Source organism: Halteromyces radiatus, assembly GCF_025201355.1.
Source record: "Halteromyces radiatus strain CBS 162.75 chromosome Unknown BX664scaffold_6, whole genome shotgun sequence".
In the NCBI taxonomy this organism is placed as follows: Eukaryota; Fungi; Mucoromycota; class Mucoromycetes; order Mucorales; family Cunninghamellaceae; genus Halteromyces; species Halteromyces radiatus.
In genome coordinates, this window is record NW_026251692.1 from 763,905 (window position 1) to 790,436 (window position 26,532).

General features: G+C 34.2%; 10 protein-coding genes across 10 annotated transcripts; 5 read left to right on the forward strand and 5 right to left on the reverse strand.

Moving 5' to 3' along the window:
- The first annotated feature begins 616 nt into the window (after window positions 1–616).
- Window positions 617–1,965, forward strand: BX664DRAFT_337660 (mitochondrial carrier domain-containing protein). The gene is made up of 5 exons (XM_051546275.1): window positions 617–743; window positions 804–880; window positions 944–1,368; window positions 1,442–1,723; window positions 1,799–1,965. Exons 1-5 carry the CDS (start codon window positions 647–649, stop codon window positions 1,869–1,871), a joined length of 954 nt encoding a protein of 317 aa, XP_051398151.1. The 5' UTR covers window positions 617–646; the 3' UTR covers window positions 1,872–1,965.
- Window positions 1,966–2,388: 423 nt separating this feature from the next.
- BX664DRAFT_337665 (uncharacterized protein) lies at window positions 2,389–3,031 on the forward strand. Its single transcript, XM_051546276.1, has 2 exons — window positions 2,389–2,565; window positions 2,654–3,031. The coding sequence occupies exons 1-2, from the start codon at window positions 2,419–2,421 to the stop codon at window positions 2,780–2,782; spliced, it is 276 nt and encodes a 91-aa protein (XP_051398152.1). The 5' UTR covers window positions 2,389–2,418; the 3' UTR covers window positions 2,783–3,031.
- Window positions 3,032–3,063: 32 nt separating this feature from the next.
- On the reverse strand, window positions 3,064–8,411 carry BX664DRAFT_337666 (C2 domain-containing protein). Its single transcript, XM_051546277.1, has 9 exons — window positions 7,741–8,411; window positions 7,320–7,630; window positions 6,938–7,240; window positions 6,744–6,861; window positions 6,368–6,686; window positions 6,168–6,289; window positions 4,298–6,030; window positions 3,505–4,226; window positions 3,064–3,432 (listed from the first exon to the last, which is right to left on the reverse strand). The coding sequence occupies exons 1-9, from the start codon at window positions 8,384–8,386 to the stop codon at window positions 3,219–3,221; spliced, it is 4,488 nt and encodes a 1,495-aa protein (XP_051398153.1). The 5' UTR covers window positions 8,387–8,411; the 3' UTR covers window positions 3,064–3,218.
- A 64-nt stretch (window positions 8,412–8,475) lies between these two features.
- BX664DRAFT_387431 (Rho GTPase activation protein) lies at window positions 8,476–10,373 on the reverse strand. The gene is made up of 7 exons (XM_051549387.1): window positions 10,203–10,373; window positions 10,012–10,099; window positions 9,917–9,934; window positions 9,631–9,825; window positions 9,281–9,567; window positions 9,009–9,215; window positions 8,476–8,920 (listed from the first exon to the last, which is right to left on the reverse strand). The coding sequence occupies exons 1-7, from the start codon at window positions 10,285–10,287 to the stop codon at window positions 8,583–8,585; spliced, it is 1,218 nt and encodes a 405-aa protein (XP_051398154.1). The 5' UTR covers window positions 10,288–10,373; the 3' UTR covers window positions 8,476–8,582.
- Window positions 10,374–11,187: 814 nt separating this feature from the next.
- BX664DRAFT_337670 (major facilitator superfamily domain-containing protein) lies at window positions 11,188–13,212 on the forward strand. The gene is made up of 6 exons (XM_051546278.1): window positions 11,188–11,404; window positions 11,463–11,526; window positions 11,600–11,769; window positions 11,847–12,038; window positions 12,173–12,679; window positions 12,811–13,212. Exons 1-6 carry the CDS (start codon window positions 11,251–11,253, stop codon window positions 13,053–13,055), a joined length of 1,332 nt encoding a protein of 443 aa, XP_051398155.1. The 5' UTR covers window positions 11,188–11,250; the 3' UTR covers window positions 13,056–13,212.
- A 101-nt stretch (window positions 13,213–13,313) lies between these two features.
- BX664DRAFT_337672 (uncharacterized protein) lies at window positions 13,314–15,686 on the reverse strand (the record flags this gene model as incomplete). Its single annotated transcript, XM_051546279.1, has 2 exons — window positions 15,052–15,686; window positions 13,314–14,974 (listed from the first exon to the last, which is right to left on the reverse strand). Coding segments are annotated over exons 1-2 (2,110 nt in total), but the record flags the coding sequence as incomplete, so codon positions are not given.
- A 2,144-nt stretch (window positions 15,687–17,830) lies between these two features.
- On the reverse strand, window positions 17,831–18,441 carry BX664DRAFT_237932 (uncharacterized protein; the record flags this gene model as incomplete). Its single annotated transcript, XM_051540193.1, has 2 exons — window positions 17,831–18,173; window positions 18,308–18,441. Coding segments are annotated over 2 exons (477 nt in total), but the record flags the coding sequence as incomplete, so codon positions are not given.
- A 3,005-nt stretch (window positions 18,442–21,446) lies between these two features.
- On the forward strand, window positions 21,447–22,908 carry BX664DRAFT_360575 (ribosomal RNA assembly protein mis3). The gene is made up of 5 exons (XM_051548170.1): window positions 21,447–21,558; window positions 21,662–21,828; window positions 21,919–22,053; window positions 22,131–22,397; window positions 22,463–22,908. Exons 1-5 carry the CDS (start codon window positions 21,501–21,503, stop codon window positions 22,745–22,747), a joined length of 912 nt encoding a protein of 303 aa, XP_051398158.1. The 5' UTR covers window positions 21,447–21,500; the 3' UTR covers window positions 22,748–22,908.
- A 104-nt stretch (window positions 22,909–23,012) lies between these two features.
- BX664DRAFT_337679 (uncharacterized protein) lies at window positions 23,013–24,204 on the forward strand. Its single transcript, XM_051546280.1, has 2 exons — window positions 23,013–23,573; window positions 23,644–24,204. Exons 1-2 carry the CDS (start codon window positions 23,030–23,032, stop codon window positions 24,069–24,071), a joined length of 972 nt encoding a protein of 323 aa, XP_051398159.1. The 5' UTR covers window positions 23,013–23,029; the 3' UTR covers window positions 24,072–24,204.
- On the reverse strand, window positions 24,201–25,914 carry BX664DRAFT_337682 (phosphatidyl synthase). Its single transcript, XM_051546281.1, has 7 exons — window positions 25,749–25,914; window positions 25,504–25,666; window positions 25,257–25,415; window positions 25,053–25,179; window positions 24,865–24,950; window positions 24,603–24,763; window positions 24,201–24,507 (listed from the first exon to the last, which is right to left on the reverse strand). Exons 1-7 carry the CDS (start codon window positions 25,880–25,882, stop codon window positions 24,417–24,419), a joined length of 921 nt encoding a protein of 306 aa, XP_051398160.1. The 5' UTR covers window positions 25,883–25,914; the 3' UTR covers window positions 24,201–24,416.
- Between the last annotated feature and the right edge of the window lie 618 nt (window positions 25,915–26,532).

Below are 26,532 nucleotides of genomic sequence, written 5' to 3' on the forward strand. Positions count from 1 at the left end.
GTAAATTAATTTCCATGACAAGAGAGAGTTGGGAAGAGAGAAAATTTTACCATGAATTGACTTACTCCATTCTTTATCCAATCGAAACCTGTTGCAAACCTATTCCGCTGTATCCTATCCAATTGATCTAATTGCATATGCTGCCGTATATCCTATCTAATCATGTCCACAAAAAAAAAAAAAAAAGGTAAAAACTAAAATAGATGAGTTCAGAGAATAAGAATGATAAACTTTTATAATAAGAGAAAAAGGAAGTATGTAAGTAAAGGGCGACTTACCTTAGAGTATATAATGTAGTGAAGTATCCTTATGTACAACTGTAACTTACATGTTCAAAGAGTCATTTGTCACAAGAAAAGGAACAAAAAAAAAGGAACTAAAAAAAAAAAAAAAAAAAAAAAAGGCCAGCTCCCTTTTTTTCTGCATTTGAACCTTTTTTTCTTTTCGATTTGTCTCCGGCAGCTTCGGAAGAATTAGCCGTAACCCCTTCGTGTCCAAGGTGTCACGCATATCTTCTCCTTGTGACTCAAATCAACTTCCGAGCGTACCCTACAACTAAAAAAAAGATATAAATGTAGAACTTGATTTTTGTTTTATCTTTATTATTATTATTATTATTAATCATTATAAAATTATACTATAGAACATGGCCACCACTGTTGCTCCAGTACAACTCAAGAACAAACCTCCCACTGGTATAGATCTTTATTCAAGATTTGCAATTGCTGGTGCTCTTGGTTGCGGTAATCATCAGTCTTTTTTAGTTCCTTTATCAAAAATATTCATTTTTTTTTTCTTTGTAGGTATCACACATGGAGCAATGACACCAGTTGATGTTGTGAAAACTAGAATTCAATTATCCCCAGAAATTTATAACAAGGTAAAAAAAAAAAAAAAATTAAAAGAAAGAGATGATGATGAATGTTAACCAATTCCAAAAAAGGGAATGATTTCAGGGTTTAGACAAGTAATAAAAAATGAAGGTGCTGGTGCATTGTTGACCGGTTTTGGACCCACTGCTACAGGTTATTTCATCCAAGGTGCATTGAAATTTGGAGGTTATGAATTTTGGAAAAAGACTTTTATCGATATTGTAGGTGTGGACAAAGCATCTGATTATCGTATGCCTATTTACCTTGTCGCATCAGGCATTGCGGAGTTTTTTGCTGATATTGCCCTTTGTCCTTTGGAAGCTACACGTATCCGTTTGGTGTCACAACCTACTTTTGCTAATGGCCTTGTTAGTGGATTTACTAGATTGTTGAAAGAAGAAGGTGTCCTTCGAGGTTTTTATTCTGGTTTTGGTCCAATTCTTTTCAAACAAGTCCCTTATACCATGGCCAAATTTGGCGTCTATGAAGTGGCAGTGTAAGTTGAATTTTTATTTTTTTCTATTTTTTTTTTTTTTTTTTTGGATGATTCATTTTTTTTTTTTATGCAGTGAAAAGATTCTTCAAGCTGTGAATACTCCAAAAGATCAATTATCACCTTCTACATTGACCTTTATTGATTTGGATGCTGGGATCATCGCTGGTATTTCTGCAGCGTTGATATCACAACCTGCTGATACACTCTTATCCAAGATTAACAAGGAAAAAGGTCTTCCAGGTCAATCAGTCACATCTCGTTTAATTGGTTTGACTCGTCAGCTCGGTGTAAAAGGCTTATTCCTCGGTACATTTGCAAGAGTAACACTTGTGAGTGTCTTGACTGCAGGACAATTGTAAGTAGCATGAAAAATTCATATTGATGGATGTCATCACTCACCAATCTATTTCTTTTTTTTTTTAATTTCTAGTGCAATTTATGGTGACATCAAACGTATGTTGGGAGCAAGTCAAGGCGTAGAAATAGCAAAGATTCAAAAATGAAATAAATGATGGATGCATTGTGAATCTGCATTTTTTTTTTAAAAAAAAAAGATGAAGCAGCGTATCTGTATCAATGATGATGGGCTGATGGGATGATGGGATGATATTGGATAATATGTGATGATTGGATTAAGGGATGATCGGCGAAATTGAGGATATAAAAATCTTTCAGACACAAGAAAATAACAGATGAAAGAATCTCCTGCCAAGTCAAGCAGCATGTCAACTACCATTTCGCTTTTTACTCAAACCGACAAAGTATCGATATATATTTATGATCATCATCAAAGAATACAACAATTGCTTTTCATTCCCTCTGTTTTAGAAATGTGATCCATGTCTTTGTTTCCAATTTCTCATTGCCCAAAAGAGTTATCAAGTGCCTTAGCACTCTTTAATCCACTACGAATTCTGATTGGATGGCGGAAAATAAAAGAAGCAGAGAAAAAACCAAAAAGCCGATTTTGATCATGTTGGGTTCATTCATTTCTTTTTCTTTTTCTTTCTTTTTTTTTTTTTTTTTTTTTTTCGTACGTACTTATTATTCATGACCCATGATGACCGATTTGGGATGGATTCAGACAATGACGATGAAGCTATTGAATTTGCGACATATGTAGAAAGTGACGATGATGACGAAGATCCTTTTTATATGGCGGAACACAATAAAAAATCAAGTACTCTCTCATTCCAAAGGTAAATAAATATACAGACAGAAAAAAAGAAAAGTACATTCCTTTTATATATCATTTACTAAACACTTTCGGGATACCTTTCTATATAGATTATCATGTTCACCTGTACAGTTACTTCGATTCATGGTACCAACTCTATGTATTCTTATTATAATTGTTTATACTACGGTTATTGGTGTGCTGACCCACAAACGAAGAAACCCAGTGTATCCCTGATATGACCAGAAGAGGACTATCCCTCTACCCAATTCACTCTTTTTACTGTCCCTTATAGAAAACTCTCTCTCTCTCTCTCTACTGTCTCGATCATTGTTGTTTCATGATTTGTAAATATTCCTATCCTTTTTTTAGTTTACCCTGTCCACATTCTTTAGCTTTTACACAATTTTTATTATATCTGATTGATTTGATGAATGAATGAATAAATAAAAAAAATGATATTGATGTGATCATGATTAAATTTTCTATGATAATGATAATGATGATGATTGACATTGTACGGCTGCATATATGAATTACAGAACAAGCCTAGTATTTTTTTATTGATTTAGAAGACAATTAAATAATATTGAATAAACTGGATAAATATAAGAGTATAAACTACATATACTAAACAAAGTAACTAACTAGTAAACGAATGTTGTTATGTACATCATTGTTTTGGTGATGATGATCTTGTGCCAGGAATATCCAGTCGTACATTGATTTCGCCAGCACCTTCGGATAAAGGAAGCCATCCTTCGAATGGTTGAGTCATGTCCAATGTTGCAAATCCAACATCATGATCCGTTATTGTACCTCGTGTTCGTACTCTGAATTCCAAAGTCTTGTCGTTTGGTTTGATATTGGCCATAAAACTCTCATTCCTATAAAAAAAAAAAAAAAAAGAAAAATCAGTATATCCTACCCAACGCATAAATTCATCTACCTCTCCTTACCATTCTGGAGTGGCACTCTTTTTAATATGCTTTGATTTGTACAATGAGTGCTTGCTGTTGCTTTTCACACGAACATAGCAATCCAAAGTATCCTTGAGACCACGGGCACCAATAATAGAGACTTTGATAGCTTCATTGGGACGAATCATTGACATATTGGAAGAAGATTGTAAAGAATCGATGCTTTTTTTACGATCCAAGTTGCTTTTGTTGTTGTTGGGTGATCCTAAGTGAGCAGTTTCATCAACGATACCATTACCACCAGATACAACGGCACCACCAGGAGAAGCATCCTGTACAACAGATGAACGATGACCTCCTAATCTACTACCAATACCACGAATACCACTGCCGAATTTTCCAACCCCACCAAAAACAGCTTTGCCACCTGTACCAAGTACCTTGCCACCCAATCCAACTGCATCACCGGCAAGTGAAACACCAGCACCAAGAGCAGCACCAGGAACTGCTGTAAATGCCTTTGTTGTTGTATTCAATAGTGAAGTGCCTTGACGTTCTCGTTTCAAGAGTTGAGGTTGCCATAATAATCGAACTTTGAGTGTTGACTCACCGCCAGTCAAATGAATATCAAATTGCTTGGCTTCGAAACTTTCTAATATATCACCAGTAAATGGAATATTGCCACGTCCAAGTTCTTCATTATTGCCAAGTTGATCCCAGTCATAGACAATGGCTTCTAACGTTGATCCAATACGTCGTTGCTATAAAAGAGAAAGATATAAAAAAAAAAAAAAGTGAATAAACGCTTATACTATATACACACAATCCTTACCACAGGTAAAACAAAGGTTTCTTTTTTGACATTGAATTCTGGATTGAGAGTTTTCTTATAAACATCGGTCTTGTACATCTTTTCACCATTGAGAGTAAAGACAACAAAAGGATCACTTTTTCCATTTCGATCAGCAGCTCGGAGGTGACTAGCCGAGACAGGAGTGACAGTAAGGGTACCTTGATTTTCCATGCTTTCTTCTGGAGGAAGAATGTATTGCACCACAGGGAAGTAATTGAAGCTCAATCGAATAGTGCCACCATCGATGTTGAGTAACTTGATTTCCTGACTATTTTCCTTTTCTTTGTCGTTGTCGTCATTATTATTATTATTGTTGTTGGTGACTGTGATGCTTTCTCCTCTAATTGACCTGTTAGAAGCTGAGGATGATGCTGCCGATGATGACTTACTATTTGATTTCCTTTGCTGATCCATTACCATTTCAAGAATTTTGGAGACAGATAAACTACAATGACCAAGAATGACCACATCCTTCTTTTGAGTATCCTTGACAATTTGAATAACTACGTTTGAGAAATCCAATTCCTTGACAAAAGCGTCACCTGTTTCACCAAATTCAATTGTTGATCCTTTTTGTGGTAATGTCTTGTACTGAGGATCATTGCTATCGACCAAGAGCTGAGCCAGCACTTTGCAAGTATTTCCAGGGATCTTGGCTTCATGTACCTTGACTGAAAGAATGCCAGACGTGTACTTGGGAAGATTGATGATGTCACTATCAGGAGATTCGTAAATAATATCTTCACCATGGATATCCTTTTCTTGTCGTTTGTTGATGGTGGTGGCTTCAGTAGTGGCATCAGCAGTTTCTGGAGTAGGAGATGTTTTATCTTGTGTTTGTTCTTTAACCTTTTTCTCGTCATCAGCAGAAGATTTAGCCAGTTCAAGAGTAGGATGGAAAGATATCTTGTAGTGCACCTTGCCTTTACCAGGTTTGCGCTGAGCATTGGTCAAATCCGCCCATCGTTCCACAGGTTCCAAAGCTTCGTATACCTTTTGTTGCGTTTCTTCGTGAATAGATTCCTTGATCACTTGTTTGATGGAAAAGTCGCATAAACCCAATGATTTGTCCTTTGAAACTTCGTTATAGTCCATCACTTCGAATACCAGATCTTCTCGAAGGGAATGTACGGGAACATAGAGAGCAGTATCCCACTCAGGATCCAATTCATCCAAAATATAATCCGTTTGATCCCGGATTTGCATACCAGATAAGATACGAACATAAGGATCGGATTTTCCACCTGTTAATGCTTCAACATTCCTCAATCCTTTGGCACGGTAAAAGTGAGCGCGAATGACACCAATAGGAGGTCGATAAGTACCACGTCCAATTCCACCAACAAATCCGGTCATGACTGTAGGTTTCCATTTCAATCCAAGGTGTAATTTGCCAGCGATACCATCCAAATTGAACCATTCCTTATTGTCTTCCAATGCCTTTTCTAGTTCACATACCATCATCTTCCATGTTCCTAAAACAATGTCACCAGCAAGTTGGCTTTCTTTGATAGTCACCTCAAGTTTCGTCTTGCTCTTATCAGTAACAAATGTTTCCACTTTTTTGTCCCAGCGAGGATTAGCACTACGTTTGTATGTTGAAGTTGTCAATTTTTCTTGTCCGTCAATCGTCACAACAGCATAAGTATCCAGTTTCTTTCCACTACCCAGATCCTTGCATTCATACACTGTGAGTTGAGCAATACCAGTATCTATTGATAATAAAGCAGAATTATATTGATTAATACGCAAACATACATAAATGTATGACACTATTTCTTTCTCTTGACAAACAAACAAAAAAAAAAAAAAAAAAAAAAAAAAAAAAAAAAAAAAAAAAACTACTTGCCTGATTCAGCAGCAGGGATCACAGTGCCATCTTCTTGTTTTTCTTCAGCAGATACAGGGAAATAACGCATATCACACTTGATTTCACCAGCGGCCTTGCCTCCATGTAAAACAGCCAATGAACTACATCATATAAAAGAAAAAAAAATGAGTACTGAGAAGCTTGTATATGAATGATCTTGTTATAATAATAATACTTACAGTCCATCTAGAACGTTGTCATTTTCACCGAGTTCTTTGAGATCAAAAGAAGCCATACCCACATCACCATCCTTTCGACCAGTATTTCGATCCTTGATATACAAAGAGAGAGTATCAGTGAGATTGTTCAGTAAAATATAGAGAGTTTCATTCCATTGAGGGTTGTTGTTATCTTCGATTGTTTGTGTCCGACCCAATTCAGGATTTTGTTCACTTCCAACGTGGACTTTGATATATGGATCAAGTGTACCAAGAAAATCCGAAATTTTGAGACCATTAGCAGAGTGAATGCTAAGAGCCAAAACACCATTTGCAGATTCTAAAATTAAAAATGATATTTAATCCATTGCGATTGTAATTAGTTTGTATATTTTACCTGTATCAGCACCAGCAAGTAAAGCAGCCACATCTACAGTAAAAACATTTGGAGCATACATCATAGGACCAAGATTGGCATGAACTTGATCTCTCACAAATGATTGTAATCCAGGGATCTATCATACGTTATCAAGAAAAAAAATTAAGATGATATTGTGCACCTAATATTTTCCAAATAATATTATTACTTACGTTATTCACATCAAAACCTAAGTATTCACCACCAATGGGTTTAAGGATATAATCAAAAGTAGGTTTTTCCAAAAAGCAAGCCTCTACCGTTTGAATATGAGGGAATTCATTGAACATTTTGATTCTGACACGTAAATGACCAGTGAAAGCAAGTCCTTCCAAAAGTACAGGCATACCAGCACCAAGCATCTTCTTGCCTACCCGAATAGATAATACAATCTTGGGATCGACATGCGACTGCAAATCACGAGGAGTAATATCAGTAGTATCAGTAGGAGTAAATGATACTTTCCAATCCATACACTATAGAATACAATGAAAAAAACCAAAAAAAAAAAAAATTGAACAAAAAAGAAGAAAAGAAAAAAAATATGTTACATACCACAATATTGGATTCAGTTCGTGGATAAGTCTTGACAAATTCAATCAAAGGAGGTTTGGTACCAAGAGTAAAAGTCGTCAAACGAAGAGAGTCCAGAAAAGAAGGACAGTTTTCACTAAGAATCGCGTCAGCTGTACCAATGACTTGGGCGCATAAAACAGGTTCATAAATCAACCAAAATCGATGTATAAAGTGATTCATCCAATAAACAGATTCATGGTCAGATTCCAATTTTCGCATTGCCATTTCACGTTGAACATCATCGCGTATATTTCTTCGTAAGCGCCGTATAGAGGTTTGATAATATGTTGCTAATCATTGTTCATAAAGAAGTAAAATAAAAAAAAAAAAAGAGAAAGAGAAGGAAAAGAAGTTAGATAACTTGCGCGGTCTTTTTTTTTTTTTTTTTTTTTTAGGTTACCTAAAAATGCCCCCACTGTCAAACAAGCGAATAAACCAGCACCCAATTTGGTCAAGATAAATGTCAACACAACTGCCAAAAGTAGAGCAGCAGCATTATGGAACCATTTACCATAAAAAGTATCGCTCAATTGTTGTGCCAAAAATCCATTATCTTGCGTATAATCATCCAGTCTTGATCCAGAATAAATAGTGGCGATTTGTTCATCTGTCAATGATTTTTTTAAAGCTACCATCAGATGATCTTGTCCAGGATTGGGTAAGCTTGAGAAATCTGTCCATCCACATCTTGTATCATTGTTGATAGAAAACCCGCCGGGAACAACTCTACTTTGTTTTGAAACTGATGATGATATATCACTGTCCTTCCTGAGAATATCCTTGTTTTCTGATTTGACTAGATCGATCTTTTTGCCGGTATCCTTATTGATGTTTGGTGAAGATATTGGATCCCCATTGATGCCTTTCATATCGCGAGACGTTGCTGTCGTAGGAGCTGTAGACTCTACTTGTTTCTTCTTTTCTTCGGGAGTCATAGGTTCGGAAAATGTATTTACCTTTGCATCAGGATGAGAGATATCTTGATCGATTTTACCTGCATTTGGAGAAGCCAACCGTGGCGGAAGGTTAGCGGAAGTCTCCGTCATTATACTAGCTAGAAAGAAAACCGAGAAGTAGAAAGAAAGGGAAAAGAAAGATGTATAATTGCAGTGTGTTTTATTAAAAAATCAAGTATTTTTTTTTTTTTTTGAAACCCACCACACGGTATTCAAACTGAGACATCTGAGACAATGATAAACACCCAAAAAAAAAAAAAATGAACGTAGGGTAAACAAACTAAGACTATAAGAGACTATCATATCTGGATATCAATATTTCAACTAAACTAATGCCTTGATTCATCTGTTTCAAATAAAGACTTGCACTTGCCATGGCTTCTTGTTGACTGGTTGGAATATTGGCATGTTGATGGTTTGGTGGTTCATCCACACGGACTAAATTGGGTGTGAATACAACTGCCAAATTGTGAGCTGTCATTTTGTTGAATTTCGAATGCTGTACCACCTCTGATAAGAATTCACATAAATAACGTAACAGTGCCAACGCGTATGGTTTGTGCGCAAATGTCGCTTGTACCTTTTGTCGTAATCCATCTTGCGATTTTTTTTCTTCTTCTTTGCCTATTTTCACCCAGAACCAAAACAAAAAAAAGAAAAAGAGATTCGTTTAATTTCAGTCTTTTTCCGATCCTTTTCTACTTCATTCTACCTGATAATAATTCTCCAAGTTCTGCACTTTGTTCTACAGAGATGATAGAAGTTGGTAATTCTCGTAAAAACACCTTGAGTAATGCTGCAGACACGTCCACATCATGATCATTCAAATCTACTGTTTCTCCATAATTGAATTTGGTCTTGACTATCCGTAATTCCTCGCTACTGGGTGATTTTCTGAAGATCCCTTCTTTATTTAATCCTAATAAAAAAAAATCCAACTAAATTGAGTCCATCTCTTGTATTATTATTTTCTTTTCTGTTTACCTTTGGTTCGTAAATGATGTATCAATTGATAAACCACACGAGGTACCGGTGGATCTGATGTCAATGTCCATCCTTCCATTGATGCCAAATCTTTCAGAGAACGACCAAAAGCAAGAGATACCGTCGGCATTGGGGTGATACTGTTAAACTTGAATGTTGTTGGAAAAGCAGGGATACTGGCATCATAATCAACGACTGGTTGAGGAATCATATTGGTAGGTACTTGGATAAGTTGATTCAAGTCACTTAAACATTGGAGATATTGTAACTTTCGAGCAAATTTTGGACTACGAAACAAAAAAAAAAAAAGTTTATAATCATATCAAAAAACTAGTTTTTTTTGGATATACCTTGTTATCTTATTAGCTAGATCAAATATCATACGATAGCTTCGACTGAGATGAACAACATATAAAGCCTTTAAATTCTTTTTATAACGACGATCCAGAGCACGATAAGCTTTTAGTAACCATAACCAAGAAGGACGATATTGTGCAGGAGACGAGAAAAAGATAAGGACATAGTCATTTTCAACAAATTCATCCCTATTCAATAAGTAAAAAAAAAAAGAAAAGAAAAGAAAATACATCAGTATTGAAAAAAAGAACAAATATTCAAGAAGAAATATATACTTACAATCGAGATAAAATGAATCTATAATAGTTTGCCAAAGATAATAGAGGAAAACTTCAATATACTAATATATATATATATATGTCTTCATAACTTACGCTAGAATCAAGTCGTAGTTGATGGTATCCGGATTAGGAAGGTTATTTGCGCAAAGAACTAAGATTGGACGACTTTCATTATCAAGACCTAAGTATCAAGGAATGTAAAAAGTGATGATAAGGTTGATCATTCCATTAGTCACCAAAAGAATCAATCTAGTTTTTTTTTTTTTTCCTTTTTTTATGTTTACCTGCTTCATAAATAATATTTAACTGAGAAATACCCTTATATTCAGGACTTGAAGAAGACAAGCGTAATGGAATGGTAGGAGACATTAATAAAAATGAGTGGGTTTCAAGCAAATAAAAAAGAAGAAAAGATACATAAAAAAAAAAGAGTGCGCCTGGAAGAGTGAGAAAGGAAAAAAGTTCAAATACCGCTACCTTTGCCCCTTTTCCTCAGCTCTATTGTTCATTCATGACCTTGTAACCCTATTTTTCATTTGCAATGCACGATGCAGGTTGAAGACATACATATTTATATGGATGAGAGTGTGTGTATGTGTGAAGGAAAATAAAGGAGGAAGTATTCTAATTATGACAAGTACCGGATTTATGATATATTCAGATATGGTAAGACATGTCCCAAAATGACCATCAACCTTTTATAGTGTTGACCGAAAAAAAAAAACCAGAGATTTATCCAAAGTGGTAATGTACGGGAAAATGATCGACGATTCCCATGAAAAGTAATCAGATAAAGAAGAAAAATGAGAAAGATTGATCTTGAATGTCAAAAAAAAAAAGATGATGATGTAAATGTTTAAATCTTGTCCATGATGTCTTTCTTTCCCCCACATTTTTACGTTTTTAACTTAAAAAATATTTTGATATATATATCATCATCATAATCATCGTCATCAAAAATCAAAAAGTTACCTAATGTAGTACAGAAACAATCATGTGAACCATGAATCATGAAAATGGATAGTTGTAAACTATTCAAAATGGTGGGAAATCATTGAATTCTCCGAATATGTCCTTATACTTTTCAACTTCTTCATCATCCCCCACTCTTCTCTTTTTTTTTTTTTTTTTTTTTCTGTCATCCTTACAAGTCAACGGAGTTTCGATTCCGCCCCGCCATTTCCCTCATCCCCACAATTACCTGAAAGAGTAACAATTAAACTTTCTTTTTCGATAAAAAAAAAAAAAAGGATATAAAATGTTCCCTTTCTTTCCTCTCTTCATCACTTTTTTATTTTTATTTTTATTTTTTTTGTCATCAATCAATTAAACATGGTATTTTCTACTAAAAAACCAAACGGAGAACCAAGGATACCCAGTTACTTTGTTCCAAATGCTCTTGTCACTGTTCTCTTTTTCTTATGGGGGTTTAGTTATGGATTATTGGATACATTAAACAAACATTTTCAAACTGTTCTTAATATAAGTAAGTTGAATCATGTTTTTATGGATCATCAGCTGATTTTTTTTTTTTTGTATTGTAGCAACCACCCAAACTACATTTATGCAAGTTGCCTATTTTGGTGCATATTTTGTCTTCAGTGTACCGTATGTAACACCCCTTAGATTTTCATTTGACTGATCAATGACTCTTTATTATTATTATTATTATTATTATTAGTGCTGGGTTGATATCAAAACGATTTGGATATAAAAAAACTATTGTATTTGGACTTCTACTTTATGTGATAGGAGCATTATGTTTCTATCCTGCTGCTGAATCATTGAAATATGGTGCTTTTGTTGGATGTCTTTTTGTGATTGCTTGTGGATTGGCTACTCTTGAAAATTGTAAGTTTGAGTATTCAAATAATAGTAAAATTATATTCTGATCTTTTTATCATCAATCAATGTCAATTATCATCTAGGTGCCAATGCTTATTTGACAATCAATGGTCCTCCTGAACAAGCATCATTCCGTATTAATCTCGCACAAAGTTTCAATGGCTTGTCATCTACCATCGCTCCAGTGGTTGCATCATATGCCTTTTTTGGTGGTAACAGTAGTGATACTCAAAATTTGGATTCTGTGAAATGGACTTATGTTGGTGTTGGATGTTGTAAGTTTTTCTCATTTATAAAAAAAAAAAATAAGCGCGGAACTGAAATGGGATATATCTATTTTTTTTTTTTTTCACACACTCACATTTTTTCTTTTTCTTTTCTTTTCATTTTTTCTTTTTTAATTAAACAGGTGTGTTTGTGATTGCCATCTTGTTTTGTTTCGCCAATATTCCTGAAGTGGATGAAGATGCTTACTTGGCAAATGAAGCGATAGAACAAGCTAAAGTGGCTCGTCGTGCATCTTTCTGGTCTCCTCATCTATGGTTAGGTTTTGTAACTGAATTCTTGTATACTGGTGCTCAAGTGGGTGTGGCCTCCATGTTCTTGTATTACTCAAGTGGGGTGGGTCATATGCCTGATAATTTTGGTAGTATTTTATTATCTGTCTCTCAAGGCTGTTTTACTGTGGGTCGTTTTGTGGGTGCTGCTTTATTACGATTTATCAAGGCAGAACATTTGATGGCTATCTATTCAGCATGTGCTTCTTTGGTCACCATCTTTGTCATTGCTATGCATCAACCTAACGCTACCTATTGTCTATTGATCATTATGTTCTTTGAAAGTATCATGTTCCCTACCATCTTTTCTTTAGCTACAAAAGGATTGGGTCACAACCATAAACGTGGATCTTCATTGGGTAAGTTGGGATTATATCATTAAAAGGTTATAGATATGGATAAGGAAAATGGAATTATTTGATCATCATCATCATTTTTATTAATCTTATTCTTCTTACTTTTATATACATATATATATGATGATGGATAGTCATTATGGGTGTGGGTGGTGGCGTCTTGATTCCACCAGTGCAAGCTGTCATCAAGGACCATAGTAACATCAATTATGCTTTTATCGTCACTCTATTTTGTTTTGTCGTCGTATTCTTTTATTCTACTTTGGGTCATAAATGGGTACGCTATGTTGACGAAGATCTTCAACCTCAAGTGGATACACTAGAAATCACTGATAAAAACACTACTGGAAGTGTGGATGAACAACAAGCAAAAGTATAGTATGTACTCCCCTACACAATTGTTAATTATTATTAGTATTATTATTACACTTATTATTTATCTTTTTCCTCCCTTTATTTTATATATATATATATATAATCTATTTTATTCCATTCATCCTTCTCTTTATTATTAGTATCAAGTCATCCTCTGTAATTTGAATATTATCATCGTTTTTTTTATCTTTTACAATTTATCATTAATAAAGAAAAAAAAACAATTCAAAATATTTCCAAAACAAATAATATTCTTGATGTATTCCCTTTCCAAAAAATAATAATTATTTATTGAAGTGAATATATGGATGACTAGACTAGCAAATAATACTGGAACAAGATATGTACATAAAGAAGACACCAAAATAAAAAAGAGATACAAATTATCTAATCTAAATGAATCCAATCCGCTGCTGCATCAAGACCTTTCGAGAGTAAACATTGTTTTTCGCTATAATGGACCACAAAGGCGTCTTTAATCAGAGTGAAGGAAGAAGAAGAGAGCACTGGCGAGGTTCCATCAAGTTGTTGTGACATCAAGGTACGTGATCGGTAGTCGTGTCGTTGTTGAATCAGTCTCAACATAATATCATCCATTTCCAATTCATTATTAGTACCACTGGGATCATCCGATAAAAGTTGTACATGTCGTAAGAATTGCATTGACCACGGTGATCTCCGAAATAAGTAAAGACGAGCATTAGTGGGTTGTGGCGATGTAAGAATGATTAGATCAATGTCGTTCTCGAATGTAGTTTCCATTAAATGTCGGTTTTGCTGTTTGTTATATACGTCGATCAAATCTGAGATAAGATCATGAATCGAACGAGTGTTATTCATCACTACCATATCCCTATCCATCCACACCACCCATTGATATTTTGGTAAAAGTTTTTCAACAATGTCAAGTTTTCCCCATGATAAATGTCGTTGCTGTGACACAAATGATTGTTGATCAAATTCCGCTGATCGTGCTACAAAGGCGTATCCATGTTTCAAGGCATAATTCCGTTTGTTTGTTGCGGCACGTATTGCAGTTGTAAAGTTTTCCTGGCATTGACCATCATCATCATTCCCATCATTGTCCTGGATGACCTTATTTTCATCCATATCCACAAAAGAAGAGGTTGCAATAACAATCGTTGGATGTACAATACGATGTTTTTTATCATCTAGTTGCTGTGTTGTTGTTGAGGAGAGTCGTTGCTGTTGTTCATATAATAGCTCTTGAATCATTTGGGCATTGTTCTCAATGTCGTCATAGGTAATCATAGTATCATCGTCCTTTTCTTCATCATCATCAGTGTCAGTAATAAAGTGAGAGTGTCGATATCCATTTGTTGTTGCGTAGCATACTGGTGTTACTTGCATTCGAGTCCAAGAAGTCAAAGCAACAAAGTCATCATCTTGATAGACATTGCTGATGGCCACATTCTCCATTACTGATACAGATTCCACATTGTTTTCCCATTCTATAAAGCGACGTGTCGTACCATAATCACCTTTATCTTGAATAAATAAGGGTGTCATTCGTTCTTGTTCAGCAGCAGAGGCTTCAGGTTCCAACATACTATCAATAGCAGCTTCCAGCATATCGCCAACAATATCAAAGTGCTGTTTCAAATCGGTGGTCAATTGGCCGGAATGAGGTCCCACCAAATGCTGAGCATTAGCCAAGGCAATCAATACAGCATCATGTCCAATGACTAGTCCCAACTTGTCTTGATTTTTCCCTACCATTGGTCCCCAAATGACATTTAAAGGTGCTTCAGTATAAAGTACTACAGGAGAATACGTATTGCTTCCAATCACTTGAGAATCCAGCTCATTTTTGATAGCATCTAATCGTACGAATGTATGAATATCTTGTAGAATAAGGTAATCATAAGTGATATTTTGCTGCTGTCGTAAATCTTTTTCAACCTATAATAATAAAAGAGAAAAGGATAAGCTTTTTTTTTTTTTTTGATATCCTAATAATAGTAATCCGTTTTCATTACCCATTCTAATACAGTTTGTTGCTCAAAATCAACACCCCTTGGCATTTCCACCATGTCGGCCCATTCCATCTTTTCCGTTTCATATTTGTATTTTTCTGATGAGTGAGAAGGTAGATCACCATAAATCCAGAATAAGTACATAACATCTGTATCATACTCCATGCAAGGTACTAAGTTGTCTACTAAGCCAAAATAAGACTGTCGAATAAGGCGACGCCTAGATATATGTGAAGCTTTTGATGCGATGATAACCAGATATGAATAATGGCGCGAACGATTAATGATGGGTAGATTCGCCTTGTTCAAATCAAACGGATCAGGTGTATAAGTGTCGCGAAAATGTGTATGTTTATCAGAGTGTGGCGATAATTGATGTTGATGGTATTGTCCTGATTCCTCTTTTATACTTGTTGTAGTGAACTTGCTGTTATTCTCATAATTGTTTTGTTGGTACAAGTTAGTGTCATGATGTTGCTTAGATAGGAAGGTTGACATGCATAATAGACAAATAGTGCCAATGGTTCCAAAGAGTAGAGTTGAATAGAATCGTCGTCGCTTTTGTAGTAATCGTATTTCCATTGCCAAAGAATCAACAGTAACCTACGAATCTTTTTTAAAAAAAAAAATTGTTAAGGAGAAAGGAAAAGAAAGGGATTTAATCAATTTTGAGGAGAACTTGGGCCTTATTTTTTTTTTTTTTTGTAAATCTATTACCATATTAATCTGTCATCAAAACCTATTCATTATCCCCGGGAATAAGCTGGTCACGGTCCTTTGGTTGCACTTCAGATGATAAAAGGGAAATTCCAATCAATTTCAAAGTTGTATGCTATTTGACTTTTTTTTTTTTTTTTTTACCTATCTTTGGTGGATATCCAAACGATAAATTGAGTATTTTGAGCTATTCAATAGCATGATAAGATTATTTTGAATCTAAAATTAGAATAAAATAAAGTTATACAACTTTTTCGTTATATTATTCTTTACAGTCATTGTCTTCTTTACAGTAAGCATACCAATCACTGATTCCAATCCTTATAATGCATAAACATTTCCTTTTATACTTGACTAGTTGTTTTTTTTTCTAATTAGTACTTGAGTACATTGCTATAGTGTAATGTTGAGGAGAATACGAGGAGTGGAGGTAAAAATAAGGAGAAGAGGAGAGAGCCAGAATAAAACCCTTATTTGAATCTCCGGTCCCACTTTTTTATTCTTAAAGGCTTCTTCCACTCTCTTTCTTTTTTAATCTTCATTACCATTCATACCTATGGATTTTTTTTTTGTTATGGATTTTTATGCGTGACAGGAATAAATTTAGGTGGTTATGCAACTGAATGAACATACTGTAACGCCTGGGTCAATTGGAAGGATATACGACCGGATCAATTGAATGGAACCATTTGGATGGATTTGCAGCAGGATAGAGATTACGTTAGGATCAATAGGATGTAGTTACACATATTAAGCTAGGCGGCTATGTATCATTTTTAGTTCCTGGTACATCAAAAGGTAAAATGGATATTATGTACGAGGCAAACTGAGGTTGGATAAAGAATACTGATGAATCCTTTTTTTTTTTTCTCCCTTTCTTTCTCAATAGATTATTTGCACAACAAAATCAATGATTATTCTTTGGGTTCAGAATGGAATGACAGATGATGATCATGTTGGATACTCTGGCATATGACTAATGAACTGGTTACAAGGCAAAAGAAAACTATGACAGGATGGTTGTACAAAGGAATGTACTTTTTTCGCTTTGCAAGTGGCATGATCGAGTGATACTTTTATGAAACAAAGGTAAGGATACAAAAATAAAAAATGTTTGATGATAGATGGTTCTGGTTATAATATATGACATTTATTTTTTTTGTTTGATACTTGAATAGAGATCCTTAAATAATCGAAAGTTTCAGTACCACAAACATGACGACCTTTCTCCTTTTTTCTTTTGATGACTCCCCCCTTATCCCTTTATAGTATATACTGTTTTGTCAATATGTTATTGCTTTACCACTTGATCTTCTGACTCCATCACACCATTTAGTTTTTATAATAATAAAAAAATAACAATATAAACTATTCATATCTTTGTCTGTTTTTTTTTATTGTTGTTACTATATGAAACTATAACTGTATTCTATAATTGAGTATTAAAATGAGTATTTTTAAAACAAATTGAATATTCTTCATGATATATTATTGATGATAGCGCAAAGTGTCACTCGTAAAGAATGTTTTTGAAAAAAAAAATTATCAAGGGGATAAAAGGGACCCTTTTAACTCGTACGCACAGGGGGGAACTGTAGTCTAAAAAAGAATCGTAGCATATCACCAAAAACAAAGGGGGGGGGATAGTATTAGTGGTGTAATAGGTCATGGGAGAATAAAATTTATTGGCCATATAAGGATATTGCTTTTTTTTTTCTTTTGATACATTAATATTCATTGATATATACAAAGAGTAAAAAAAAATAAATAAAGTAAAAAGAATAGATATAAAAGAAGAATGGAATATACGTCAGGAATATATAAAAAAGAAGAAGAATGTACATAAAAGAAGAAAAAGAATAAAAAAGTAATAAACAAGAATCAAGGTAAATAAAATAAGAAAGGGACATATCTATTTGGTTGCATCACGCCCACCAGCACCACCACGAGTAGTACGACCCACCAAGGAGGAAGTAGCATGGTTGTTGTTGTTGTTGTTGTTGTTAAGCATCAAATCTTTGTTATTGCATAAACTGGCTTGAACTTGATTCTTAGTAGGGGCACACATCAAAGGTAGTCGTTTACGAGAGATTTCCACAACAATTCTACGCCGAGCCACATTTTCACGACAGGTTGCATCACAATACCAAGGTTGATCACTAGAAACAAATCGATCCGATAATTCTTGTTCCTGTCCATGATAACACTTTTGATGATATGATTTGTAACATCCTTCACAACGTACTAAAATATTCGTCACCCAAGATTCCATACGATGACAACTTGCACAATAAAATTGAAGAACTGGTCGATCACGATCATGAAGACTTTCGTGCGCATATCCAGTTAAATCCAATCTAGGTAGTTTACAGGCAAATCCATATCCTTTATAATCGCATCCATGTTTGCTAGTTAAAAAACAAAAAAAAAAAAATGGGATAGAGATTAGTATTCCATTCATGCAATGATCACTTTGTTTTTATTGATTTCCCCCTTTTTTTCTTTTTCTTTCTTTTTTTCTTTTTTCCTTCTTACTACTTACTTGCATAGAGTACGTTTCCCCCAGGGTCCCGGACGCCAATTCACTCCTTCGGTAGTTCCACAGTATCTACACCAGTCCACATTTGTTTTCGTCAGCTTTTGATAAATAGTGGGATGACAAGTAGGACGAGGATCCACTTTTTCCAAATGATCGTGACTCTCTGAAGGAGCTGGTATATTGTTCGTAGAGAGTGTTTTAACTTTTCTTGGTTGTTTTTGTTTCTTAGTTGTCGTTGTAGAATTCAGTTGTTGTTTCTTCTTTCTGAGCACTTTGTTCGAATTTCTTGTTGTTGTGATTTTATCCTCCTTGTCACTTGCATCATCAAACATATTGGCACGTCTATTTTCCCATGAAGATATAGAATCATCATCAGAATCAGATTGGTCATCTTGCACAGAAATAGATTGGAAATCAGCATTCATTGTTTGATAATCAAGACTATTTACAAAAAAAAAAGGAGTTAATGATTAGAACAATGAAAATCAAAATAATAATAAAAGATAAGGTGATAATATATTCTTTATTTTTATTTATTTTACCTTGAAGACGCGACATCATCATCAGAAGAATCTTCACCAGAAGCATCAAAATAGTCCCAACTTAATTCATTTGGAGACATAGGAGGAGTAGATTTGGGAGAGATAACATTTAACCAAAGATCACGTTTCTTGTTTTGAGGCAGGAGATCGTCATTCCGTTTCCGTTTCATAGCAGAGGAATTAGTGTTAGAGAGAGAAGCAGAACAGGAGGAGGAAGGAGAACCAGGGGAAGATTTTTCCATTGCTTTTTGTCGTTCCAAATCCAAATCCAATTGACCAAAGAAAAGAGAAGCATCATCTTGATCCAATAAAAGGTCAGAAGGATTAAAATCATCCTCCAAAGAACGTGTTGATTCACAATCAGTTTGAGATCCACAAGAAGTATTGGTATCATCATCGGAATTAAAAGCAGAAGTAGTAGAAGATGTTGAAGATAAAGAAGTGGATAATAAAGAAGTATCTGTAGCAGTAGTACTGGATGGATTCATTGCTGGAGAAAAAAAGACATCTTTGACCAATTCTTTTTGTTGTTCGACCAAAGTATCATATGTGATGGTAGCATTTTCCAAAGTATGATGAATTGGTTGGATGATGATAGGTGATTGAGACAGGTTGTACTAAAAATAAAAGCCAGTTAGTGAATCATTTATAAAAAAAAAGAGTTAGAATATGAGCGGAGATGCTATTAGGTTTATATTGGTGCCACAAGTCATGCCCACTTTTTTTCTTTTTCACAACCCAAATGGATAAGATCCAGTACCCTAATACGTTTCTTTTTTTCTTTTTTTCTTTTGATGTGTATGATTTACCTGTGATTGAAGTAGAGAGGATAAAAGAAGTTCTGGTATAAATGAAATTGAAGATACTTCAGGTACAATATTTTGATGTTGATGTTGTTGATGATCAGTCGTGTCTTTAGAATGACGTGCCGCTACTGTAACAGGACAATTGGTAGTGCTAGGTGATATATCCATATTGGAAGAAGTATACAAAAGAGGGGTAGACATAATATATAGAAGTAAGAATATAATAGAATAACAATAATATTAGTAAATATATCAATAGAATAAGGTAATGGTGTAAAAGTTCATTTAATCGTAAGGGAAAGAAGAAGAAAAAAAAAAAAAGAGAAAAGAAAGAGAAAGAAAAGAAAGAAAAATGGAAAAGAGTTTCAAAAAGGGGAGGAGTTGAATTTGGCTTGAAAGGATAAATTTTTGGGGGTGGAGGCTGACCATCCATTTTAGGCTTAGACCAATTAGAAAAGAGGGGGGGAGACGGCTTTGAATGAAAGGAGTAGGCTATTTTATTTCCTTAAGAGAGATCAAGCTTTTCCATGGCTACTAAATTCTAATAAATATATAATCATCATCATCATCGTCCTTATTATTATTAATATAATTCTTATAATTAATATTAATATTATTATCGTTATTTTTGTTATCATCAACTTCATCATAATGAAATCATTATAGATTCTTATCGAAAAAAATACAAATATAAATGAATATGATAATAAAGTACCGCATGATTTTAGGCATGGCACTTTTTTTTTTTTTTTTGTAGATCAGCACAGACGACGTGCATATTCTTCCTCCTAACATAATCCTCGTGCATTCTTTTCACCACAAAGCTTACTTTTCGTAACACCTTACCTTTACTTATCACATACACATATAGTCTCTTTTTTTTTTTATTCTTTTGTTATCATGTCAACTTTAAACAAGATAGATGATGAAGCTTAACAACTTTAATATGTTATTACCCACAACAACATACTGGTTTTTCTCTGTATTATGATTATGATTATTATTACTAGTCTTATTATTCTTATTATTCTTATTATTATTATCCTCGCCCCTTTTTGTTTTTGGACTTGTTCTACATACTAAGGATGTTGTGCAAAACTTTATTACTGAAACCTTTTTTTTTTTTGAATCATCTTTACTTTTCTTATCAATCATATTCATTGTATAATGACAGAAAGGACACATGAACTTTTCTTTTATTTTCTTTTTTCTTGGTAAGTGGGCTAAAAAAAGCTCATTTTATTTTCGTTGCTATGGATATATCGGCTTGGCATATTTTTGGTGCACTATTGCGGAGTTCCTGAGGATGAGGGATGGTGACAGTACAGATAGAAAGAAAGTTGGAAGGATGAAAGCAAGCTGAGAACAAAATATAAATAAAACTGATACCGGCTGATCTTCTCTTTATAAGTATTGAGAAGGAAGATCTAGTCAAAAGAGATGCGCTAGACTATTCAGTTAGGTGCAACATATCGTTTGTGCTTTGTTGATATGATTGGATCACTTTTAAGCATTTTTTTTTTTTTGAACATTGATGATTCCACTTTTCTACTCATTCTGTTAACATCGAGTCTCATTGCTTGTTCTGCATTCATTCCTAATATAGTATCATTCAAGTGATAGGCATCACTTTTTTTTTTCCATTGGATTGTGTCATTGTGCAAATATCTGATGCTTGAAGCGGTAGTTGAAAGGTGTCCCAATCCAAGCCACTCTTCTGGGAGCTTTTTCTTTGGCAGCGATGTTTTTTTCGGCCAGTTGACTTGCAGGATATATAATTTTTTTTTCTTTTTTCTTTCTTTCCTCTTTTCTTGTTTCCAGTACTGAGCATTATATCAACAACTAGCCATGTCAGATACTGAAGTTGAAAAAAACAAAAACAATAAACGATTCCGTAAGGATAAACGTAAGTATATATAATATTTTATGTATTGTACAAACCAAATAGAAATGTCACTTTCGCTCTCTACAAATTCTCATTATAATAATATTTTTTTTTATAATAATAGCCTGGGATACAGATGATATTGATCATTGGAAAATCGACGAATACACACCAGAAGAAACAAAGCAACCATTCACTGAAGAATCGTCTTTTGCTACTCTTTTCCCAAAATACAGAGAAAACTACTTGCGTGAAATCTGGCCTCACTGTACAAAGGCTTTGGACAAATATGTAAGATTGAATGGAACAATTCTTTTGTCTTTTATATATAAATCAGTACTAACAAGATAGTTTTTCTTTGTGGTCATATTATATTGATAGGGCATTGCCTGCGTATTGGATTTAGTCGAAGGTAGTATGACAGTCAAGACAACTCGCAAAACATACGATCCATATTCAATTTTGAAAGCACGAGATTTGATCAAGCTATTGGCTCGTAGTGTTCCTTTTCCTCAGGTAATCATTAACGAATGAATAATATAATACTTGATGGAAAATTGATTTTTTTTTTTTTTTGAATTGTGAAATCATAGGCTGTCAAGGTGATGAACGATGGAGTTGCATGTGACATTATTAAGGTGGGCAACCTTCTTCGAAACAAGGAACGATTTGTAAAACGTCGACAACGATTGATTGGACCTAATGGATCAACATTGAAAGCTATTGAATTATTGACTGGTTGTTATATGTTGGTACAAGGAAATACTGTATCTGCAATGGGACCTTATAAAGGACTAAAGGATCTTCGTCGTATTGTACTCGATTGTATGAAAAACATTCATCCTATCTATCACATCAAGGTAAAATAATAATAATAATAATATGAATGAATTTGGAGAAGAATTTAACTGTATTATATTGATAGGAACTTATGATTAAAAGAGAACTTGCAAAGGATCCAAAATTGGCTGAAGAATCATGGGATCGATTTTTACCACAATTCAAGAAACGTAATGTTAAATCCAAGAAAGTTGATACCAGCAAGATCAAGAAGAAGGAATACACACCATTCCCTGCTCCTCAAGAATTATCCAAGGTCGATAAAGAATTGGAAAGTGGTGAATACTTCTTTAAGCATGGAAACAAAGGCAAGAGACAACCAACTGGAAAGAATCATGATGGTAACAACAAACGACAAAAGTCTAGTTAGTTTTCTTCCTATCATCATTTCTTATTTTATATATTATATACATATTCTTTATTTTCTTTCTTTTACGCATTTCCCATCCACATATTCTTCATCATCTTTTTTTTTTCTTTCTCTGATTAGCATCTGAAATTTATTTAATAAAGCTTTTATTGTATTCTCAATTTTCCTTGTACCTGTCATTCGACCAGGCGCCATTTCAAAAAAAAATAATAATAATAATCTTGACCTTTACTTCTTTTTTATTTTTATTTGTTTCCTTTCTCATTACCTTTTTTTTTTTCCATGGCCACACCTGAACGAGTTACTTTAGTTGTTGGAGGTGCAGCTCTTGGTGCATTATCCTTTGCAGCATATCAAAAAATGAATCAACCCAAGCCTCGTCCAATGGTTCCTATCTCCACCAACAAAAAACCATTACCTCCACCACCTACTACTTCAGCAACTCAACAAGATGTGGATGCCAGAGACAATGCACGCACAATTCTTCCATTTGGTTTCCCCGGACCAATGAACGATACTGTGTATCGTCATGCCTATGTGACCTCATACAATCGCCGCGATCGCAATCCCAATTGGGTGGCTGAACACTTCACTGCCGATTCTTTGAAAAAAGTGGATGGTGTAGACCGTGGCAAATCAACCTTCAAAGAGGACGACCAAATCCCTGTTCAATTCCGTGCTCGCCTTGCTGATTATTACAAGAGTGGATTTGATCGTGGTCATATGGTACCTGCTGCTGATGTCAAGAATAGTCAAGTTAAGATGGACGAAACGTTCTATTTGACTAATATTGCTCCTCAAGTCGGTGATGGATTTAATCGTGATTGTAAGTTTATACACATGTTTATGATAACGTATAATTCATTTTTCACTCATCATAATATATATATATATAGATTGGGCTCATGTAGAAACCTTCTGTCGCTCTCTAACCAAGCAGTTCTCTAATGTGTATGTGTTTACCGGTCCATTGTATTTACCCAAACAAGAAAGTGATGGCAAATTCTACGTCAAATACCAAGTGATTGGTAATCCTCCCAATGTTGCTGTACCTACTCATTTTTATAAGGTGATCATGACCGAATCTAATGGTCGCTACCATTCTGCTGCCTTTGTACTACCCAATCAACCCATTCCTGATAGTACGCCTCTGGAAACTTTCAAGGTACCAATGGATGCCGTTGAACGTGGTTCTGGTTTGACTTTCTTTGATCGTATGGGCCCTACCAAGGCGAATCTTCCCGATTTGTGTAAGGAAACGAAATGTCAAATTGTTTTGTCCAAGTTCCATGAAGCCAAGAAGACTGCCGCCATTACTGCTTAAGGCATATAGTTTTATCTTTTTTTTTTTTTGTTTCCCACTCGCCTTATGTTTACTTTGTATAATAGTTGTTACTTTTTTGAATAATAAAAAAAATGATTGTTAGAATGATTTCACATCTTCATCAGAAAAAAAAGTTTGATTATGTATTATTTTATTGTGTATACATGTATATAAATTGTATCATCCATGAATGTAAGAAACAAAATTAAAATTAAAAAAAAAAAATGGAAGAATGAATGTATTTAAAAAACAAAAAAATCAAGATAATATGGAATCTAACAATTGGAAGTATTCTACTATGCTACAATAAATGGGATGAAAAAAAGTGGGGGCAAAGAATCAGGTCTATGGTTTTGATTGATTGAGAATACGGACGGCATCTTTTGAGAAGACATAGCTTGCACCAGACCACACCGTTGTAGTTCCCACTAACCAACTAAAGAAAAAAAAAAAAAAAAGAAACAAAATGAGCACTTATTCATTCTGTTGGCTGTATTCATCTATCTAATTGTTTCCAGGCCAATTACTTACTGCATTGCTGTCATCATTTCAGCCGAAGGAATACCCATACTCATCGATGTCAAGGAGGATCCCATCAAAAGAAGCTGAAGAGCAGTATTCACCTTACTGATGGTTGTAGGCCGTACTTCTGCTGATGGTATGGAAAAATCCCAATAGCGTGTAAACGTTTTCTAAAATAAAAATAAAAAAGAAAAGATCATAGATGACAAGCTTATTCTTTTTTTTTACATTTGGTGATCATGATGATGTTTTTCTTTTCCTAATTACTTACTGGTGCTGGAAGTGAGATATATCTATAGTAAAAGGCGGCAATGATAAGTCCTATATCTCTACCTAGAATCACACCAGCCAAAGGTACTAAGAAAGAAGAATTTATATCACAAAAAAAAAAAAAAGGAGAGGTTAGGGTTGCATGAATTCGATCTATCATATTATTTGATTTTGTTCATCACTATTTACAAGGTAATACGCCTTCCATTGCCAAAGTAATTGTCATGACCGTCATCAACGTCTTATCTGCCGCAGGATCAATGATACTTCCAACCACTGTTTTCAAGTTATATCGTCGTGCTATATATCCATCAAGCTATATTAAAAAAAAAAAAAAAAAGAAAGAAAGGATTAATATGAGTGAGAGAGATATGTTACGATTTGGTCACTTGCCATATCGGTGAATCCAGCTAAAGCAAAGACACCTAATGCAATATCATAATTATGTTGAACAATGAGATATCCAATAAAAGGAGCAGAAAGTAGTCTGGAAAAAGTCAAAAAGTTGGGAATGGTGTAAATGTTTTCATGAGTTGGTATGGCATCCTTGAGCTATGTAAAATATATAAAGGCCAAAAAAAAAAAAGGTCATTTTGTATATTCTAATCTATCTAAATCCATTCAATAAATATGAGGTTACCTTGTTAATGACAACCTTTGCATTTTCAGTTTTTTGCTTTAGTTTGGCCGTGGAAGATTCAAGTTGCTTGTTGTTGTTGCTAGACGTATTATAAAAGGCAAAGGTCTTTTGATATTGAGAGCGCCATTGAGGTGGGAATATAGATTTTCGATAAAAACAAGATCTATAAAATAGTTCAGACAAAAGAGATCAGGGGTTAGCTACATAGCGATCTAAATCCTTCACTTTTTTTTTTTTTTAGATACCTTATATAAGACATACGGATAGTTGGCAGCAATGGTTGGTGTTGAGTAACAAATTGAGCCCGTTTTAACATGGTATACGATTGTTTTCGAGCAGTACAAGTGGAGAAAAGGCGTATCTGTATTGAAGGTAGCATTAGGAAGAAGGAACACAAAAAAAAAAGGGAAGACAGAGAAAAAGAAAAAGAAAAAGAAAAAGGAAAAGAAAAAGGAAAAAAAATTTATTGTTTTGTAGATGATGGAGTTTCAATATTGGAGACAAGGCAGGTACGATTTGCAACAAAATAAAATGAGCTACTACAGTCTATTCATTCTTTGCAATCATATTTATACTTACTATGTTTAGCAGAATACTCAGTTCAAGATACATCGATTGATTTCGATATCGTTGTTGATCACTAGAGCAAGAAAGGAGACGTAATTGGTCATTTTATCCAAAATCTGCTTGATAGACGCATTGACATTTCCAACCAATAAGCAGAATGATCATCTTTTGAACCCTATATTGTCATTCGATACCTTTTTTAGACATTTTTAGAACTAAAATATTGAATAATTGTAAATGGTTAAAACGCGTATTACTTTTTTTTTTATTTTATTTTTGTTTTGATAGAATAAGACATATAATAAAATAATAATATTAAAAACAATATAAACTAAGGCTTTTTTTTGGGGGGGAAGTAAAGAATAATAGTAAGAGTAGAAGAATATATACGACGTACAAGTGAAGAATAAAGGTAATATAGAATATATAGTAAGGTAGGGTTGGGAGGAGTTGATATATATA